Source organism: Mustela putorius, unplaced genomic scaffold (genome assembly GCF_011764305.1).
Source record: "Mustela putorius furo isolate JIRA1106 unplaced genomic scaffold, ASM1176430v1.1 tig00003901_pilon_pilon_pilon, whole genome shotgun sequence".
NCBI lineage: Eukaryota > Metazoa > Chordata > Mammalia > Carnivora > Mustelidae > Mustela > Mustela putorius.
In genome coordinates this window covers 8,415,885-8,436,598 of record NW_025422049.1, presented here as the reverse complement: position 1 = coordinate 8,436,598, position 20,714 = coordinate 8,415,885, and the positions used below count along the sequence as shown (strand labels likewise).

Sequence of the window (20,714 nt, the reverse complement as noted above, 5' to 3'; positions counted from 1 at the left end):
AGTCTCCTCCCTCTGACCTCTCCCATCTCATGCTCTCTCTCATACTCTCTCTCTCTCTCTATCAAATAAAGAAATAAAATCTTAAAAAATAAAAATAAATAAACTCAATTACTGGGAGGGAAGGGAGGGACATGACCCCTGGCTGGCTCAGTCGGTAGAGCATGAGACTCTTGGTCTCGGGTCGTGAGTTCAAGCCCCACGTTGGACATAGAGGTTTTAAAACAAACAAACAAAAAGAAACCTTAGTTACTGAGGATGCTTAAAGTCATCATTTCATGCACTTTCATTTCTTTTAAATTCAAGAGAACCAAAGGAGCACATTCTAGTTCAGTATTTACCAAGTACTCCTATTCATTTATACCCCACCAGCAAGCCAGGATTGACAGTTACACAGATAAAGGGGAAAATGCTCAAAATGAAGTGGGAAGAACTTAAGGTAGACATAAAGAACAAAGTCATCTCGTTATAGCTCACAAAATTCTATTAAGATAGTAGAATTGAATGTGCTATTCGTGAATCCTAATACATTGATATAGTAACTTTCACTTTGTAAAACATTTCCAAATGCTGGGAGATATTGTAAGAAGTGGTATAGAACACTCAGGCACAATCCAGAGCTGATTCTCTTGGGTTTTTCCTCCTTTTTTCTCCTAGGTTTGTCATACTCTTCACGGATGACCTGGGCCATATTTCCCAGTGGAGCTCCATCATGGCTGGGAGTCTTGCAGGCATGGTTTCCACCATTGTGACGTACCCTACAGACCTCATCAAAACCCGGTTGATTGTGCAGAACTTGCTGGAACCATCTTACAGAGGGATCCTCCATGCTTTTTCTACTGTTTATCAACAGGAAGGGTTCCTAGCCCTGTATCGAGGGGTTTCCCTTACTGTTCTAGGTAAGATGGAACTTTTCACCTTGTCCAAGGAAAGGTTGTGTTCTTTGGTATAGATGAATATTGTATATCTTTGTTTGTAACCAGTTAAATGCAGTTTTTCAAGGGCAAGGTCCTATGGATTCAAGCCATGTGGAGCCAGTTAGCTTCATTCTATTCCTTAGCCACACACCCTCTACCCCGCTCCTAACTTTGGCCAGTCACATCCCAGGGAGGAGAGGAAGGGAGTGTGAAGGTGGCTCAGCCCAAACTGATAGGAAGATAATCCCACACACCCCATCTGACTGCGGGAAAGAGACTCGGCCTGCATACAGACATATGTGAGCACAACCAGGTAGCAAGCATACTTTCCGTGGTCTCTGGAACCTTTGCCAAGACCACATGTGCACGAGTCGCCGGAGTTCCCCAATTGCCAAACCCGGCAGACTCTCACCTGATATCGGACCTTTGTTGCAGCATCTAATGCGACTGACCACCCCTTCTCCTGGAAGCCTGACTTCCAGCTAGCTCCCCACGTGTCACTGTCATCTCGGGGCTCCTTCCTTGGCTTTCTTTTCACCCTCCATCCCCACCCCAGGTGGCCTCAGCTAAGCTCGTGGCTTAACCAAGCATCAGGATACTCTAAGGACTCCCGGCCTCTGTAACAACAGTGACTACCATTTACTGGTGCTCTCTTTGTGCCCCACACCGTGCTGAACGCCTGGCGTACAGTTTCTCACTGAAGCCTCAGCTTACAGACAAGGAAGTAGATGCTCAGGGACTGAGGACTGAGAGACTTGCCCGAGATCCCATAGGTAGGAAGCGGAAGAACCTAGCGATGTAACCCCAGAGCCCTCTGTCTTAACCACTGACTGCTACCAATTCCCAGTGGCAGGACGAGTACCTGCTATTGGACACCTTCACCTGCTGCTCCCGGGGCACATCCAGCTCGAGACTAAACCCGGCGTCCTCGTTAGGCTCACACCTGCTCCTCCTGGGTTCCCTAAAGAATGCGACCACCTGCCTTTCACCCAGTGGGCCAAGCCGGAAGAAACCTAGAACTGCTTCAGCTCCTCTCCTCTCTCCGCTGTGGCTTCCGGCTTCCGGCACCAAGTACTGTCAGTTTGACCTCTGCACTCTTCATCTGTCGCCCTCCTCCTTCCCCACCTCCCTCTGCCCTCGTCCTCATGCTTCCCACAGACACTTACAAGAGGTTTCTACAGGATCCCAGTCCCAGGCACTGCTGCCAGGGCCTGGTGACCTTCTGAAACCAAAGGCGGTCATTTCACCACCCTCATTCCTCCGTCCTCTGTTCCAGCCCTTCCTGACTCCTGAGATACAGGGAAAGGCCCAGATTCCTTATGACACACCATTTGATCCTTCACACCTGGCCCCAGTTGGCCCGGTCCCACTCACCTCCTGCCGACCCTCCACCAGCACTCGTGCCCCAGCCATCCAGAAACACTTGCAATTTCCTGGAAACACCACTCATTTTGCACCTGCTGTTCCCTCTGCCTGGACTGCCTATCCGCTCTCCCAATGTCTGGTGAACTCCTGCTCAATCCTCAAGACCCAGTGGGCAATTTTTCTCTTCTGTGAAGTCCTTCCTGATACTCTAGGTAAAATTAATCCCTCTGGTCCTTGTGTGCTTAAAGCACTTGGTACCGCCACCCCACCCTGGCCAGTTAGCACACACATCAGCTGTCTGTCTCCTCCAGGAATCAGCCTATGCCTCTTTGTATTCCCAGCACCCAGCATAGGGCCGAGCACATCACATAAACTCCACAAATGTTTTCTGAATGAAGGAAAACAGGGGGGTGGGTACTTCATTTGCAAAGTGTTTATTAAATAGATAACTGCCTTTTCCTCAAGATAAAATTAGCTGATGCTAGCCTCTCTTTTAAATCTTATTTCGACAAATGAAGCTCCTCTGTAAACTTAAGATAGCTCCCAAAGTTTCTGGAAGTTTCTTGAAAACTGCACTACCTACTTGACATCTTTTCCTGGACCCTGATATGGCCACATCATACCCCAAAGCAAGGTCAAGTGCCTTCGCTCACCAGGACAGTCTCGCTTTCTAGTTCGCACAGGCTGTCTCCTCCTCAGCCAGAGGCCAGTCCCTCCTAGCCTTGGAAACCTGGTGAAGTGCCACTCCCTGTTTCCTCTATGAGAGTGATCTCCCCCTGCCCAAGATTTTATTTTTTTAAAAAAATTTCTGACACTACACTCAGAAATGTTACAAGAATCTTGTAACTCAGAAAAGTTACAAGAATCAAAAACACCCGTACGCCCACCATCCGGATGCTCCAATCAACACATGGCTTTATCATGTACATGTTCATCCCTCTGGCCATTCATTGGTCCATCTTACATATTTCTGGATGACTTCCACGTAATTTGCCGACATCAGTGCCCTCCACCCCTCCACCGTTCAACATGTGTCTCCCGAACTAGAGTTCAATACTTGTTTGCAGTTCTTTGTAAAGTAAAATTTGCATACAGCAAAGTGTGCCAACCTTGAATGAACTGTTTGATGCATTTTGACAGATAACACACCCCCTATTGAAAGGGAGCACATTATTGTCACCGAAGAAAAATTGCTTCGGGCAGTTCTGGCTGGAGTGCTTTTAATGAGCCGGAGCCAGTCCTGTTTACTTGCCTGGGATTCCCCACAGGCATTTGTGCTCTCTAGCCAGCGGCACTGGAGACAGCAGCAGCCTCTTCCTGGCCTTCTTTTTGCAGGTGCTCTGCCCTTCTCTGCTGGCTCCCTTCTGGTTTACATGAACCTGGAGAAACTCTGGAATGGACCCCGAGATCGGTTCTCACCCCTCCAGAACTTCATCAATGTCTGCCTGGCCGCTGCCGTAACCCAGACGCTCTCCTTTCCTTTCGACACAGTGAAGAGAAAGATGCAGGTAGGGAGTTATTTGGGGGAGCAGGGGACATCAGGTAGGAGGGATGCCTTGCTGTGCTTGGGGGCGGTAGCAGCTGCAAAGTACAGTGACCCTGGATGATGCCAGGTTTCCAGGGAGCTCGTGAAAGCTCACACAAATGCGATGCAAACCACCCCCAACACACACACACACACACACACACACTCACACTCCATTGGCATTTCTGCTTCTAAACCCGAGGCTGCTGGCTCGAGCCCAGGCGGCCTCCCTGTTCCCATACTCTGCTTTTTTTAGGTCTTTGATGAAGCCTCCAGATGAAGCCCACTTTTCTTTCCTCTCTTCCTTAAAGCTGCCTCAGTGAAAGAGACTCTAACTCTCTAACTTGTCTCTCTGCTGGCTCGGTTACCCCCGGCTTCTCCTTGCAGCTTTATTGGCTAGATTTGGGCCTCCCCTTCCTCAGCACTGAACAGTCTGAAAGGGCTGATCCCAACCTATAAAGAAAAACTGCTTTCAGAACAATGAACACATCACAAGGACCCCCCAACTCTTCTGCCCTCTCCCCATCCATCTCACTTCATCTCTCCAGGTTGTATTTGGTCCAAACAAACGATGGTCACATTATTGTAATTATAATGTAGATGTAAGTTTAGCGCCTGTTTAGTGCACATCTATTCACAAAAACCATTATTCCCAATTTTTTAAGATTTTATTTACTTGAGAGAGAGAGAGAGAGATACCGTGAGACAGCATGATGGGCGGGAAGGGGCAGAGGGAGAGGGAGAAGCAGGCTCCCCACTGAGCAGAGTCCTATGTGGGGCTCCATCCCAGGACCCTGGGATCATGACCTGAGCACCACAAAGGCAGGAGCTTATTAATGCACTGAGCAACCCAGGCGCCCCCATCATTCCTAATGTTAAAAGTAATGTGCTTTCCCTTAAAATGGTCAGTTTTATGTTACAAATGTTTTACCACAATCACTTCTGGGCCTTTTGGCTAATATCAAGTGCAGTATGAATGTTTTACCACAATAAAAAGAAGTAATGCACATAGATTATAGAAAATTTGGGACACACAGAAAGGTATAAAAAAGAAAATAATTGGGGCGTCTGGGTGGCTCAGTGAGTTAAGCCTCGGCCTTTGGCTTAGGTCATGATCTCAGGGTCCTGGGATCGAGCCCCACATCGGGCTCTCTGCTCAGCGGGGAGCCTGCTTCCTACTCTCTGCCTGCCTCTCTGCCTACTTGTGATCTCTGTCTGTCAAGTAAATAAATAAAAAATCTTTTAAAAAATTACTTATAAACCCAACACCTACGCACAATGATTAATAGTTTCTCTGCATGTTTGTATGTGTGAACAGGTACACATGTTTGTGCATGAATGTGAGATACATGTCTATGGAAGGGTTTGTTGTTTTCAAAATTGTGTTCCCACCGTATATAAATTAGTATCCTATTTATTTCCATTATTGCCCCAGGCTATCAAGTATTGAGAATACCTTTTTAGATTTTCACGTAATAGTCCGCAGTATGGATCTCCCATGGGTATTTAAAAAAAAAAAATGATTTCTTCTCACAAACTGCTGCTGCCTTGAATTTTAACACGGGTTAGGGTTAGCAGGGCCGTGCCCCATTTGAATGTCTGTAGGGGAAGTTGCTTCATTGTCTCTGCCAGCTTCTAGTTGCCCTAAGCATTCCTCGGTTTGTGGCTGCGTAACATCCATCTCTGCCTCCACTGTGCCGTAAATAACAATTTTTCAGTTTTTAAATATTTAGGCTATTTCTAATTCATCAGTATGATAACATAGCAGTGAAAACCCTTGTATATTTTTTTTCACATCTGTGATGGCACCCTTCAGCTCTATTCCTACAAATGGACTTAGAGGTCACAAGATAAAAAGAGTTCTGGGACACCTGGATGACTCAGGCACTTAAGCATCTTTTTTTTTTTTAAGATTTTATTTATTTATTTGAGAGAGAGTGTGTGAGAGAGAGCACAAGAGCGGGGAAGGTCACAGGGAGAAGCAGCCCATTGCAGCCCAGTCTCAATCTGGGACTACAGGATCATGACCTGAGCCAAAGGCAGCCCCTTAACCGACTAAGCCATCCAGGCTCCCCGAAGCATCTGACTCTTGATCCCAGCTCAGGTCTTCATCTCAGGGTATGAGTTCGCCCTGCATGGAACCCACTTAAAATAAATTTTTAAAAAGATAAATATAATTCTGAGGCTCTCAATGAACTGTGCACCCCAGAAAGGCTGTAAGTTTACACTTGCACCATCTGTGAGGGAGTGATTCATCTCCTCAGCAATCATCAGCAATTGATTAATATCACTTTTCAATTTTTTTTAACCACAACATTCTACTATAAACTGGAGTAAGATACCCTAGAAGTGAGTATTTGGGAGTAAACTTGATCATCTCTTCCCTGGTATGGAAAACTTCTTGAAATAGATACTCATAGCTTCAACAACAAGCTTTAAAATAAATGCAAAGTCATGATGGTTATAAAAAAAAAATCCTGGGGCATCTGGGTGGCTCAGTCATTAAGCATCTGCCTTCAGCTCAGGTCATAATCCCAGGGTCCTGGGATCGAGCCCCGAATTGGGCTCCCTGCTTGGCAGGGAGCCTGCTTCTCCTTCTCCCACTCCCCCTACTTCTGTTCCCTCTCTCACTGTGTCCCTCTCTGTCAAATAAATAAATAAAATCTTTTTTTTAAAAATCCCAAAGAGCTAATTACATGGTTTTCATAAAATATGATCAGCATCCAATTATGAATAACATCATAAATATCATCCAAAGGGTGATAGGAAGTGAATTCTTAGGGTGGTGGCCAAGTGTGATTTTACAGGCATTAATAAATATAATAATACCTTGTCCACCCTACTTTAAAAAAAAAAAAAGTAACTCAGGTGCCTGGGTGGCTCAGTCGGTTAAGTGGCTGCCTTCAGCTCAGGTCATGATCCCAGGGTCCTGGGATCAAGTCCCAAATCAGGTTCCCTGCTCAACAGAGAGCCTGCTTTTCCCTCTCCCTCTGCCTGCCGCTCTGCCTACTTGTGATCTCTCTCTGTCAAATAAATAAATAAGATCTTTTAAAAAATAAAAAATAAAAGGAACTCATTAGATAGAACCACAGGCTGCATTTTCAATGAGAACATGCAGTGCTTCCTTTGGCCATTAGATGTCGCTGCAGTAAATGGAGCGTTTTAGAGCGCTCCCGGTATTAGCCCTGCCGCCAGTGATAGCCCTGCCGCCAGTGATCTCTGTCCAGCTAACAAGCTCCTAATCCCTTCTCCAAATACACCTTCAGTTTGGAGGATGAGTAGCCTGGAAACAACAAAATAACCCAAATTCTGCTGTGGGGTTTTTTCCCTGCAAAGCCACGATGCAGCTTCTCCTAGAGAGCTTCAGTAGAATCTCCCCATATAACGCAAGGTTTAACAGCAGAATTTATAACGAGGGAACTGTGTAGGGCAGCCAAGCTGCTCCGAACTGAGCACACTTTATGGTAATATTTGCATTCCCCTGGCTTTCCTCCTTGCACTGCCCTTCAGGAAGCAAACCAGCGTCGGATGTCTGTTAGATAACCAGCTGGACAGGGAATTTTTCCCAGCTCTCGCACCAACTGGCCACTTTGTCTGAATGTCTCATTCTCCTCATATGCTTTTGTCCACACACACACACACACACACAATCAATCTGCCCGTTTAGTGCTGCATCGGGTTGGAACTCTCTTGAACATTAACGACAATAATCAGAAGTCTTCCTGAACCAGCTGAGCCCTTCCTTCACCATGCTTCCACTCATTTTATTCCTTTCTCTTTTTCTTGCACTGGCTCCTGACTGGCATGCTAGAGAATGGGGAGGTAAATAAATTATGTATGTGCGTGTTTTGAGGCAACAGTTTTGGGTGGGAAATGGGGGATAGGTCAGCCCTGCACAAACGGAATGAGGTGCCCCTCCCCCAACCCGGTGTGCTTTTCATCCTGCCTGAAAATCGCCTTCACTGCACTTCGGGGCCTCGTGGCTCAAGCTCTTTTGGGTATGACCTGACCTGTTCATACTCATTATCTCCCACGCCTGGCCCGGAGCGTGGGCCTGAAATGGCTGGCAGCACTTACTGTATTCAGAGAAAAGTGGGAAAGGTAAAACGTTGATGGAGCTTAATTGGTCTGATTAATCTGCGGGCCCTGACTAAGGACCAGGGCGTCCTGAGCAAAGGGTTCTCTAGACAGGCATACGTGGAAGAGCGAGGGAGAAAAGCGGCCCTGAAACTCCAGGGAGCAGCCGAGAACATGGGAGCCTTGGAGCCCCCGGTGGGCCCTCAGACGATCGATCGTGTGGGAGGCACGAGGCACAAGCCTGGTCCCCTCTCCCCACCCCCCGCAACTCTGTCCCTCTCCCCTACAGCCCATGTTAGGTGCCTCCGTTTCATCAAATATAAAACCAAGTGTCCTCCTGTTGCTCGCTACCCCAGAGGACTTTGACCCCATCAAGGCTCACAAGGCGAGCAGGATTAGGCCAGGTCAGCATTGCAACTGAAAGTACATAAACTGAAGGACAAAGGTAGTATCCAAGTGGCACAGCTGACCGAGCAGAACACACACGGTCCCCCAGCGAAGAGAGGCCCCAGCCCTGTTCAAACAGAGATGCTGAACCTGCCCGAGATGCTTAACACCTCGGGCTGCCCGCACCAAACTGGGCGCCCTCGTGGTTTCTCACGGTCAAGTCCCTGTCCTCAGCCCCAACCCACGCTTCTCAAGACCGGCTGCACAGTGCCGTTTTGGCGAGCGCCTCCACGCTGTCAACTCTGACTTAATGTGTGTCAGACTGAACTCTTCTTCCCCCAAAACTTGCTGCCCAGCGTTTTCCTTTTCAGTGCCATCACCCCAGCACCGAGTCACACAGGCTGGAAGTCCAGAAGTTGTCTTTGACTCTTTGTCTTGCCCCTCCCGCAGGTATCCTGGAGCCCAGTTGGTTCCTGGTGCCTAGTCCTCCCACACTGGTCTTTCTATTTGGCTTTGTCCCTGCCCTAATCTAGGACCTTGTCAACTCCTCTCATTGTTCTCCAGGTTTAATTCTAAAAATGACCATAAGCATGGAGCGCTAAAGAAATACGTCCATTATCTTATTATCATCTTACTGACACCTTAAAACAGCCCTATAAGGCAGGTACCATTTCTTTTTTTTTTTTTTTAAGATTTTATTTATTTATTTGACAGAGAGAGATCACAAGCAGGCAGAGAGGCAGGCAGAGAGAGAGAGAGAAGGAAACAGGCTCCCTGCTGAGCAGAGAGCCCGATGTGGGGCTTGATCCCAGGACCCTGGGATCATGACCCAAGCCAAAGGCAGGGGCTTAACCCACTGAGCCACCCAGGCGCCCCGGCAGGAACCATTTCTATCAGGCCCATTTTGCAGATGAGAAAACAGAGGCACTGAAAAGGTGTGTAGCCTGCCCAAGTCCACCCGCCCCGTAACTGAGCCGAGATTTAAGACCAGGTAGCTTGTCTCCAAGGCCGGCACTCACTTCAGTCCCTCCAGCCCCGGCCCGTGGCTCCTGCCAGACCAGGTCTCTTAAGATCTTCCTGTGTTCTGTCCTTCCTTATTGCCCCAAGAGAGTAAAAGCTGAGGCCGAGCCCCTTGGCCTCTCATGTGGCCCTTTACCCACTTTGCCACTCTCATTGCACAGGGGTCCTGTATTAGGAGTTGCAAAGTCAAATGCCAACAAGAACTTGGCAGTAACATGAAGAAAAAATGAAAAAAAAAAAAAAACGGGGAAATCCACATGACATGCACTCACCCACCAAAGACAGATTTCAAAGGCGTTCTCAGTCATCACAGGCTTTCAGCTTGCAAAGCATTCTGGAGAGCTAACTTGTTCTGTGCTGGCAAAATGTGATTAGCATCTAAATACCGGTAGCCGGTGGGGGGGGGGGGATAAAGCCGGCCAGTGGAGGCCAAGACCAGCGCCTCTTCTTCAAGGGTTTTATGCCGTTTTGAAACGTGGACCCAGTTTTTCTAGGGAGATGAAAATCCCAATTTTTCTGTAAAATCTCCCAATTTCTCAAGTGTTGGCAAATACAAATTGTCGAATCGCACGTGGGCTAACTAAAACACACCTTTTTATAAACTCTTCTCTATTCAAGCCTCCAGTTCCGCCAAAGGGATCTTGGTCCCCTCCCCCCAGCGCCCTAAAGAATAAACGAGTGTATTTCACATTCCTGTCACCTCCGCCTGGAGCATCTGTCTTCATCTTAAAGGCTCCCCTGAGATTTGCTTCAGTGGTGCCTGGCTCTTCTGGCAGAGGGTAGTGCATATCTGTTGGTTTTGTTTTGTAAATGAATCGGCTTTTTCCCCACCTCCAAACAACTTTCCTGTCTTGATGGATGAAGGCAGGTGTCTTGCCCTTGCAGAACCACAGTGGGGGTATTCCAGGAGGAGCATTCCAGGGCATTCCACTGGGGGGCTGGAGAAGCCCAGTTAACTCACAGTGTGCTCTAACAACTGTGGATGCTTGGTTTTCACAGCCCCCCCCACCCCGCCCAGGGTATAGTTATTTTGTTCCAAGAGTTTTGTGGGTGAGTAATCCCTCTTACATTATGCCCGTTGGTCTACAAGCCTTTCCCCAAGTGCCCCACCTTCTCCCTTGTCCACACCATTGTCTCACCCCGTCAGCGCCGCCCGCTTCTGAACACCTGTAGCTCACTCACACTGTGGTTCTCTCCTGGCTCATGTCCCATGCTTCCTTCTGTCACAGTCCTCGGTGCCATGATTCCCTCGACGCTGCAAGCTCTTCGCCTTTGGGAAGCGTGGCTTACCCCTTTGTGTATCCCCACAGCACGCTGGCTCGTGGAGCAGGCACTTGATACTCGTTAAAAAATGAATGAAGTTCAAGGCTGCTTAGGAGAGCTCACTGTCTCTGAGCACAGAAATGAACCTTAGCTGCCTCGGGTTGAGCTCCAAGTCAGGAGCTCGTTCCTAGCCATGCTGGAGGTGAGAAGAGCTTTCCCCTTTCGCCAGCCCGCTGCCCTAGGTAAACCTCTCTCATCCTCGCTCTGACACCACGCGATCTTCAGTCGCCTACCTTAGCAGTAAGGCTTTGCGTCCCGCAGCCCAAACAGCTGTGCGCATTTCAACATGGGCAGATAGGCGCAAAGGACAAAGGAAAACCATTCTGACACCGTTCTGATGTCCAGCCCCTCTTCACGGCAACTTCCCGCTGCCTTGTACGGTGCCTGGAAGTGCGCGACACATCACAGCCTCCTACGAGGAATTTGTATTTGTTTGTTTGTTGATTTCAGCAAAGGGGACCCGAGGTAAATGAATGGGGTCTAAATCTGTGCTCTCTTGCAATGGGGATGCTTTCGTCACGAGTAAGGGTGGGGACAAAATATGTCTGGCGGAGGGAATGAAAGGAAAGCCTTCCTTTGGATTGAGAAATTATAAGGACCTCAGAGTAACTACCATTTACTGGTCATTTAATATGCGCAAGGCAGTTTATGATCCCATTTCATCCTCTGTTGACCCTGTGGAATAAGTGCCGGTATGATTCCTATCTTCTAGATGAGGAAATGAGGCACAGAGAGTGTTAGTTACCTGCCCAGCAGCCCCACAGCCAGCAAGCAGTAGAGCTGGGATTGAACACCTGTCTCTCCTTCCTCCAGCCCATGCTTTACCCTCCGGGAAGGAAGACCAGAGGCTTGCTCCTAGATGCTAGGTAATCTGTTCATTCCTTGCCCTGGGCACAGGAGTAGAGGACTAGAGAGAAGGAGACCTGACTTTGGCAATTGGGAGCTCACAGGCTCAGTGCAAGAGTGGTTGGGAAAAAAAAACAAAACCAACAGTGATGTGCAAGCTCAGAAATAGACAGGCAAGAGCCTGGCTTTGGTCAGGAAATGGTTAACTCAAGTTGATGGGGGGCAGTCTTCAGAAAACCAGAGCTGCCCAGGGCCCACTTTTAGTCCCTGGCAACCTGACAATGGAAGGCTTGAAGCCAGCAGATGGGAATTTGGAGCGTGGATCATTCCGCAGCGTGGCCTTCTGGCTGGCCACAAAGTGACCATGGCTGTTGGGAGGCAGTGGCTCTCTGAGCCCCTGAGGGTGCAGGCACAAAGTCCTGGGAGGGGGAAGTAAATTGCCATCACACCTCCTAGGAAGTGCTAACAGGTTTCAGGTTTTCTGCCTAGCTCAACATTTCTTGGTTGACATAGCATCTATTCTCAGGAGGGACAGAGCTCCATTTCCCCAGCCAAGCTGCCTCACCTGGCCCCAAGTACAAACACTGGCGTTCTAACCCCTCGGGGGCGCGGGAGAGGATGGGGATGTTACCTCTGCCTTGTTGCCTTGTCAACTCCTTGCTGTCTCCTTGCTTAATTTGGGGTCTGGCCCCTCTGGGCACTACCCTCTGTCTCAATCAGGTAGTTGGCGGGTGGGACATCCCTTAAGCGAGGCGGCTCTGTCTGAGCATTTTTGTTCGGCTGTGGGGAAAGGAGACCTCTCCCCCTTGTTTTTCCCAAAAGGTGGAGAGCGCCCTAAATACTTGAGGGACCGCAGTTGTTGATCATGGAAACAAGACTGTCCCCAGAGCACTGGCGAGGAGGGAGGCGTCTGCCTAACAACACTCTTGTAAAATTACTCTGCCCTTCTCTCCTGACCTGAGCTGGCTTACTCCTTTCACAAGATCTAGTCTGGGAAGCAGAGTGGCCTCCCCGGGCTAAGCAGACTTCTCCGAGCTCCAGCGAAACAGTAAGAGCAGCCGTAATGGGAGATGACCCCCCACACACACACCCATCCCCTCTCCGCAGCGGTTGGGAGGGAGGAGGTAGGGGAAAGGGAAAGGAGGGTCCCACAAAAGGCCTCCTGTCAGCCAGGAGAGATGGCAGCTCCTGCTGAGGGGACCCCCCCATCCCCACCCCCGCCAAGCTGGCCTCAAGCCAACTCAGAAACATAGGCAGCCCCAGTCTTCCCCCTCCTTTCCCCCATGGAGCTGTTGCCTCTTTGGTTCTGACAGCTGGGCTCCTCTGAAAGCTCCAGCGGGCAGACCGGCTCAGCGGTCAAGGGCGTGGGCTACAGATGTTGGCCCTGGCCCTCCTCCTCCCCGCCCCCCCCCCCGCCACGACCCCAGGTGAGCTGCCTGGCCTCTCAGGGCCTCATCCTCCTAGTCTGAAAACCATGGGGACAAGCGTCGCACCTGATTCATACACGGGAGAGAGCGCCAGAGTGGGTTCACGCGGATACAGAGCTGAGCACATGACCCACACTTGATAAGGCCGAGGTGCTAGCTTTATTGTTGCCGAAGCATCTCTTCAGAATCTGATGAGCACCATAAAAGCCAGCCCAGGTGTGCTTCTGTCTCTCTGATTGCTGGAAACACACAAAGGGGCTAGCCAGCCTCACAAAACCTCAAAGGACCCTCGAACTCTCTAGATGGAGCTGAGGATAGCGGGAGAGTTCATTACTCATCCGTGCGGCATGCTGGGCAGGCAGGCATTTACCTGGAGGCCCCATGTGCAAGCGCCGCGCAGAGCTCTGTGTTCCCAGCCTCCTGAAAACGCTCTTGCAGTCTCTTCCCTCAGCCATCAACTGCTTCCCCCTCCACCAGGGTGACACTAGTGGGCTCTTCGGGGCCACTACTGCTGCCATGACCTCAGCCTGGGTAGCTCCACTCGCCTCCCAGCCCTTCCTCCAGTCTGGCCCAGCTGCGCCCCACCCCCCACCCCCCACCCAGCACACGCACACCCCACCTGGCTCTCTCTCCCCACTCACCCCAAGCATAGCTCTAACCTGCTTACCTCCCCACGTTACTGCTACCAGGGTCTTTCTGGGCAGTGAGTTGGTCCTCTGGTCTGCTGAGAGGGGAGGCACATGCGGCCGTGGGAGTGGAGTAGCCGGCTGACAGGTGGCCCATGCTGGGGACTGTCACCCACACCCGCCTGTGCAGACACCCCCACCACGGAGCCAGGGGCGCTTCCCAGCTATGCGAGGACAACTCCTGGGGGTCTGGCTCTGCCAAGAGAAACTTGGGCCACGTTGGTTCCCAGGACAGAAACGTCCTTTTACGGGCGCCTGGGGGGCTCAGTTGGTTACCAGTCTGCCTTTGGCTCAGGTCATGATCTCAGGGTCTTGAGTTCGAGTCCCACGACAAGCTCTCTGCTCAGCAGGGAGTCTGCTTCTCCCTCTGCCTGCTGTTCCCCCAACTTGTGCTCTCTCTCTGACAAAAATCAAAGGAAGGAAGGTCCTTTTACTGCAATATGATTGGCCTGTTGTTGTTTGATTATTGGGGATGGGCCAAAAGACTAAAGCTTCCCGCACAACTGCCTTCAGCATATGCACCCTCAGACAGTGTGGGACGTGGACAGCTTGGTCCTCAGGCTGTGTCTGACACGTCCATGGAGGATAAAAGTTGTTTCCAATAACAAACAAGAGGTTCTGGGAGCGCCTGTTTGCTCCAGCTGGAAGACCCCCCCCCCTTTTCTTTCTTCTTGTCTCGCCTTTTAAACGCTCTTTTTTAAACCAAGACTTGATTTTTTTACCAGTTTTAGGTTCAGAGCAAAAGTGAGAGAAAGGTACGGAGATTTCCCACACACCCCCTGCCCCACCACATACACAGTCTCCCCATCATCAACACCCCGCCCAAGCATAGGGTTACGTCTGTCACAGCTGATGAGTGCACACCAACACACCGTCATCCCCCCAAGCCTACGCTTTACCTGGGGGCTCACTCACGGGGTCAGACACTCTGCGTTTGGACAAATGTATAATGATGTATACCCACCATTCTAGTGTACAGAGAATTTCTCTGCCTACTCATTGACCGCCCCCAAGCCCCTTAAAGCACTGATCTTTTTGTTGTCTCCATAGTTTTGCCTTTTCCAGAATATTATATAGTTGGAATCATATGGTATTATATAGACTTTTTTCTGTTTGTTTAAGTAGACTCTGCCCCAGTGTGGGACTCGAACTCCCTGTGTGGGACTCAAACTCAAGATCCTGAGATCAAGAGTCGCATCCACTCCCAACCAAGGTAGCCAGGCGCCCCCTAAGTATCCAGACTTTCCAGATGTGCTTCTTCTACATAGGAAGATGCATTTAAGGTTCCTCCATGTCTTCTCATGGCTCAATGCCTTATTTCTTTTTCATGCTAAATAATATTTCATTGTCAGGATGTGGCTTATGTCTCCATTCCCATACTGACAAAGGACCTCTTGTTGCTTCCAAGCATTAGCAATTATGAACGAAGCTTCTTTAAAAGTCCATGTGCAGGCTTTTGTGTGGACTTAAGTTTTCAACTCCTTTAGGCAAATCCCAAGATCGGACTTAGTCAGTGCGGCCACTAAGCAATGTGTAAGGATATGTTCAGTTTTATACGAAACCACCAAACTGTCTTCCAAAGTGGCTGTAGCATTTGGCATTGCCACCAGGGGTGAATGAAAGTTCTGATTGATCCACATGTCAGCAGTGCTCGGCGGCGTCAGCGTCCTGGATTTTGGCCATTCTAATAGGTGTGTAGTAGTATCTCATCGCCCCTTTAACTTGTGTCTCTGTGATGACAGAGTATAAGGAGCATCTTTTCCTATGCTCATTTACCACCCGTAGATCTTCTCTGGTGAGGTGTCCAGACCTTAGGCCCATTTTTTAATCGGGTTGTTTGTTTTCTTATTGTTGAGTTTTAAGAGGTCCTTGTATATTTCAGATAATGGTCCTTTATCAGATGCGTCTTCTGCAGATATGTTCTCCCAGTTTGTGGCTCGTCTTCACATTCTCTTTTAAAATTAAATTATTCTACCTTCTGCATAGGTCACATGGGCATATGGTAAAAAATCCATAAGGTGCAAAGAGTGTACATTGGAAAGGAAGGTTTCCCGGACCTTTGTCCCCTGGCCTCTCAGTTCTCTGCAGACAGCACTTCCCAGTATCTTGGCTGAATCTTTCCAAAGATGGCCTATGCAAAGACAGACATACACACGCATGCACATTCGTGTTCTGTTTTTAGATCATCAGTGACATAGATTCTTCCAGGCCATTTTTTTTCACCTCCCAATGTATCTTGGAGATGGCACTGTATCAGTCAGCTGGCGATGCCACATATTTTTAAATGGTGACACAGTGTTCCACGGTACCATGAGCTCTTTCTTTAACCAGCCCCCTCCCCTGTTGGTGGACATTCAGATTAATTCCAGTTTTCTGCCATTACTAACAGTGCCACAACATAAATCCTTATAACACACACATTGTTTCCCACATGAACAAATGTTTCTGTAGAATAAATTCCTAGAATATGATTGCTTTGGTCAAAGGGCATGAGTTTTACGTCTTGAGAAACACCGTCACCTTATGTCAGGGCTCATGGGAAGAACAAAAAACCTAAAATCCGGGGCACCTGGGTGGCTCAGTGGGTTAAAGCCTCTGCCTTTGGCTCGGGTCATGATCCCAGGGTCCTGGGATCGAGTCCCACATCGGGCTCTCTGCTCTGCAGGGAGCCTGCTTCCCTTCCTTTCTCTCTGCCTTCCTCTCTACCTACTTGTGATCTCTGTCTGTCAAATAAATAAATAAAATCTTAAAAAAAAAAATCTTTCCATCTGAAATACAGTGTTTAAAAAAAAACAAAACAAAACCTAAAATCCTTCCTCTTTCAGAATGCCTCTTCGGACTTTCTCAGAGAAATAATCAAGTTCTTTGTTTTGAAATATTTACCTTTCATTTTCATGCACTGCAGATCTGTTTCCTCTTCCCTTCAATATCTATTAAGCACATGCTGAGTACCAGGCGTGTTGGTGGGCTTTCGGATAAAGCCACAAACATGACAGATCCGATCATCGCCCTCCTGGGATTTCTGGTCCTGGAGGCAGGGTTGGGGGAATACACGTGGCAGAAACAGTTATGCACTAAATCATGATAAACTGTGTCACGTGCCATGATGGGGAAGCACAGGGGGGCCAAAAGTGCTTATCGGACTCCTGACTTAGTCTCGGGGGGACTCTGAGAAGCTGTCCCTGAGGAAGGGGTATGTATTCTCTTTTTTTAAATACTTTATTTATCTGAGAGAGAGAGCACAAGAGGAGCAAGGAGGGGCAGAAGGAGAGGGAGAAGCAGACTTTCCGCTGAGCAGGGAGCCTGATGTGGGACTCGATCCCAGGACCCCAGGATCATGACCTGAGCCAAAGGCAGATGCTTAACCAACTGAGCCAGCCAGGCGTCCAGCAGTGCGCATTCTGATCACTAAGAGAGACTTAGGCAGGCAGAGGAAGGGCCAGGCTGGAAGTCCTAGAGGCAGGAAGGACCTTGGAGGACCAGCAACATGGATCTGAGGTGCAAGAATGGCCTTCAGGGCATCTGGTTCCACTCTTCTCACTTGACATGTGAGAAAACCAAGGTTCAAAGAACTTCGGGAGCTGAGCAAGGTCATCCAGAGAGGGGCAGAGCCAGACCGAAGAGCTGGCTTCTCTGGATCTTTCCAGACGGTGCCATGGCTGCATGCTCAACCTGGACTAGATCGGCGAGGAGGTCAGTTGCTCGGGCTTGTGTGGAGGGAAGATGTAAGCTCAGGTCCTTGTGACCAGCAGCCTGACATGTTTTGTTTCTCTTTACTAGTAAGATACAGTTTGGGCAAGTCTCATGTGCCCGTCTAGTGGGTTGGTTTGGTCTTCGACACCCTCATCTCTTCTCCAAGTTCAGTCAATAACAGTGACATTCATCATGATGGTCGCTTTTGTAGCACTTGCTGTACGTCGAATGCTGTTCCAGGCACTTTACATGTATTTCATTTAATCTGGACAACAATAAGGTCAATATTCTGATTATCCCCATTTCACAGATGAGGAAACTGGGGCTCAGAATGGTCAAGGTGTGGGCTCCAGGTCACAGCGCTGGCGAGCACCCCGTGTGCTGTCCGTGTTAGCAGTGGGCTGATGGAGCCAGGTCTGCACACCAGAAAGCACAGGCTCTGGGGCTGGGTCCCCATCATTGATGGTTTCGAAAAGCTTCCCGTTTGAAAAGCCTCATAGGCAGCTGAGGGTTGAGAAGCTCCGATCATTAGCATTCCTTCTTCCTGTGGGGGTAGCTTCATCTGGGCAGCAATCCCAGAATACCATACACCAGTGGCTTGAACAACACACTGCTCACGGTTCTGGAGGCTGGGAAAGTCCAAGATAAAGGTGCCAGCGGACTGCATGTCTGGTGAAAACCCCTTTCCTGGCCTGCGGACAGCCACCTTCTTGTCGTGGCTTCACACGGTGGGGGTGAGAGGGATCATTTCTCTGGTGTCCCCCCTCATAAGGGCACCAACCCCATTCATGAAGCCTCCATCCTCACGACCAGTAATAATACCCCATAATGAATGCTGGGGGCCCGTAAACATTGTCCATAGCGGGGGAAAGCCAGGAATCCGTGCTTGCCTTTATAGTCATTTAGTCTGACACCAACAGAGGCATTTATTCAAAAAACACCATGAGTTCCAGAGCACCTGGCTGGCTCAGTCGGTGAAGTGCGTGACTCTTGATCTCAGGGTTGTGGGTTCAAGCCCCACATTGGGTGTAGGGACTGCTTAGAACATTTTTTTTTCTATCTTTTAAAAAAGTACCAGGAGTTCTGATCTTAGCCTAGAGAATTCATTCAGGGTCCATGCTGTGGTAGCCACATTCAGTGCTGATTGTCGTTGGCAAGTGTGTCAAGGGCTAAGAGTATTCTCAGTCCCGGGCAACAGAAGACAGTGGAGCTCAGTGGAATAGAGCTTGATTCTGAGTCTGAGAGACCCAAGTTCAAGTTGATGCTTTGCTCATGTTCTGTGATTTTGGGAGAGTCATCCTTTCACAGACTCCATTTTGTCATCTATAAAATAGGGCTGCGAGGATCCTACTACCTATTTCACGAGGCTTTTGTGAGGATATGAGATGGTAGGTGTCACGTGCTCAGTATAATGCCTGACCCTGAGCTCTCGGGAAACATTACTCATTTTTTTGCTTCATTACCATCTATGTGGCTTATTTGAGACTGATTACAAGTAAACAGCTGTATTTGGGAAAAGCTACTGGTGACACTGAGGGGAATTTGATTTGACGTTTGACAAGTGCCTAATATGTGAGATGAAGGGTGTTAGACCCTGAAGAGGTAGGACAGAAGGAAGGCCTAGTGCCTGATCCCACAGGCCAGTGGGCCACCAGCCCAGATTTGTACTCATATAACTCACACTAGGTCGAATGTACCAGAGCAGAGGTCCAAACAAATAGCAAAGAGAGCACAAGACAGGGAAAGAACCTCGACTCAAACAAAGAAGCTACAAAATAATTAACAAGGCAATGAAGGAAATGGGAACACTGATCAGATACATGATATTGAGGCATTGTAATTTTTTAGGTGCAGTAATGGTGTGATTATATATATTTATATATTAGAGGAGAAGCCATTATATTTTAGAGAAACACAATTAAATATCTACAGATGAACTGAAATGATGTCTCATGGGGTAGAGATGAAAAGAGATTGGCCATGAGTTGCTGATTGTTGAAGCTGGGTGAGGGAACTTGGTGTTCATTTCACCCTTTCTGTATACGTTTGAAATGTTCTACAATAAAAAGCTGTTTGTTTGTTTTTTAAGTAAACTCTAGGCCCAGTGTGGGGCTTAAACTCCGATCTCTGAAATCAACAGTCACATCCTCCACTGACAGAGCCAGTCAAGCACCCCTACAATGAAGTTTTGTTTTGTTTTTTTTTTAAATGAGAGGTAAGGGGGCCATGGGGGTGGATCAGTTGGCTGAGTGTCTGACTCTTGATTTCGGCTCAGGCCATCTCGGGGTTGTGAGATTGAGCCCCATGTCTGGCTCCACACTGGGCATGGAGCCTGCTTGGGATTCTTTCTCTCCCTCTCTCTCTGCCCCCTGACCCTGCTTGTGCATGCACAAGCATTCTCTCTCTCTCTCTCTCTCTCTCTGTCTGTCTGTCTGTCTCTCTCTCTCTCTCTCTCTCTCTCTATATATATATATATATATATAAAACTATTAAAAATTTTAAAAATTAAAGATTTTCTCTCTTCTCCCTCTATCCCTCCCCACCTCTCAAAAAGAGAGTCAGGGGGCACCTGGCTGGCTCAGTCAGGGGAGCGTGCAACTCTTGATCTCGGGGTTGTGAGTTCAAGCCCCATGCTGGGTGTAGAGTTTACTTAAATAAATAAATAAGTAAACAAACAAACATTAAAAAATCATTTTTAAAAAAGAGAGACAGAAGGAGGGCAAAAGAGAGGAAGAAACAGCAGGGAAACAGGTAGTTCCCATCAAAATCCAAAAAAGTTTCAAGATGAGGTGGCAACTGACCCGACCCTGGGTAACTAGGATTTTGCACAGCTGAAAAAGTCGTTCAGGAAATAACAAGTGTGATTGGATGTAAGTCTCCTGGGGTGAGGGGAGCTGTTAGTCATGGTTCTCTAGAAAACCAGAGCCCATAGCATATGTATATATGTAGAAAGAGAAAGAGATTTCTCTTAAGGAATTGCCACACACAACTGTGCACAGTTCAAGTCCAGAAGCTGACTACTGGCAGAATTCCCTCTTCCTGGGGGGACCCAGTCTTTTTTCTCTTTAGGCCCTCAACGAATTAGGTGAGGCCCACCCATGTTATGAAAGGTAATTTGCTTAAACTCTAGTGACTTTTTTTTTAAGGTTTTATGTACTTATTTGACACAGAGAGAGAGACACAGCGAGAGAGGGAACACAAGCAGGGGAAGTGGGAGAGCGAGAAGCAGGCTTCCCACCAGGCAAGGAGCCCTACGTGGTGCTCAATCCCAGGACCCCAGGATCATGACCTGAGCCGAAGGCAGATGCTTAATGACTGAGCCAGCCAGGCGCCCCTAAACTCTAGTGACTTAAATGTTAACTCATCTGACCAACAGACACATGACAAGATGCTCCTTTTCACTTATCATCAGGGAAATGCAAATCAAAACTATAATGAGGGGCGCCTGGCT

At 48.6% G+C, this 20,714-nt stretch overlaps 1 protein-coding gene across 1 annotated transcript in view; it reads left to right on the top strand.

The window, feature by feature from the left end:
• Nucleotides 1-20,714, top strand: part of SLC25A43 (solute carrier family 25 member 43) — a 42,469-nt gene that overhangs the window by 7,564 nt on the left and 14,191 nt on the right. Inside the window, exons 2-3 of the mRNA XM_045068251.1 lie at nucleotides 655-896; nucleotides 3,615-3,787. Coding sequence (XP_044924186.1) covers nucleotides 655-896; nucleotides 3,615-3,787 — 415 coding nt within the window. The remainder of the gene's footprint in view (nucleotides 1-654; nucleotides 897-3,614; nucleotides 3,788-20,714) is intronic.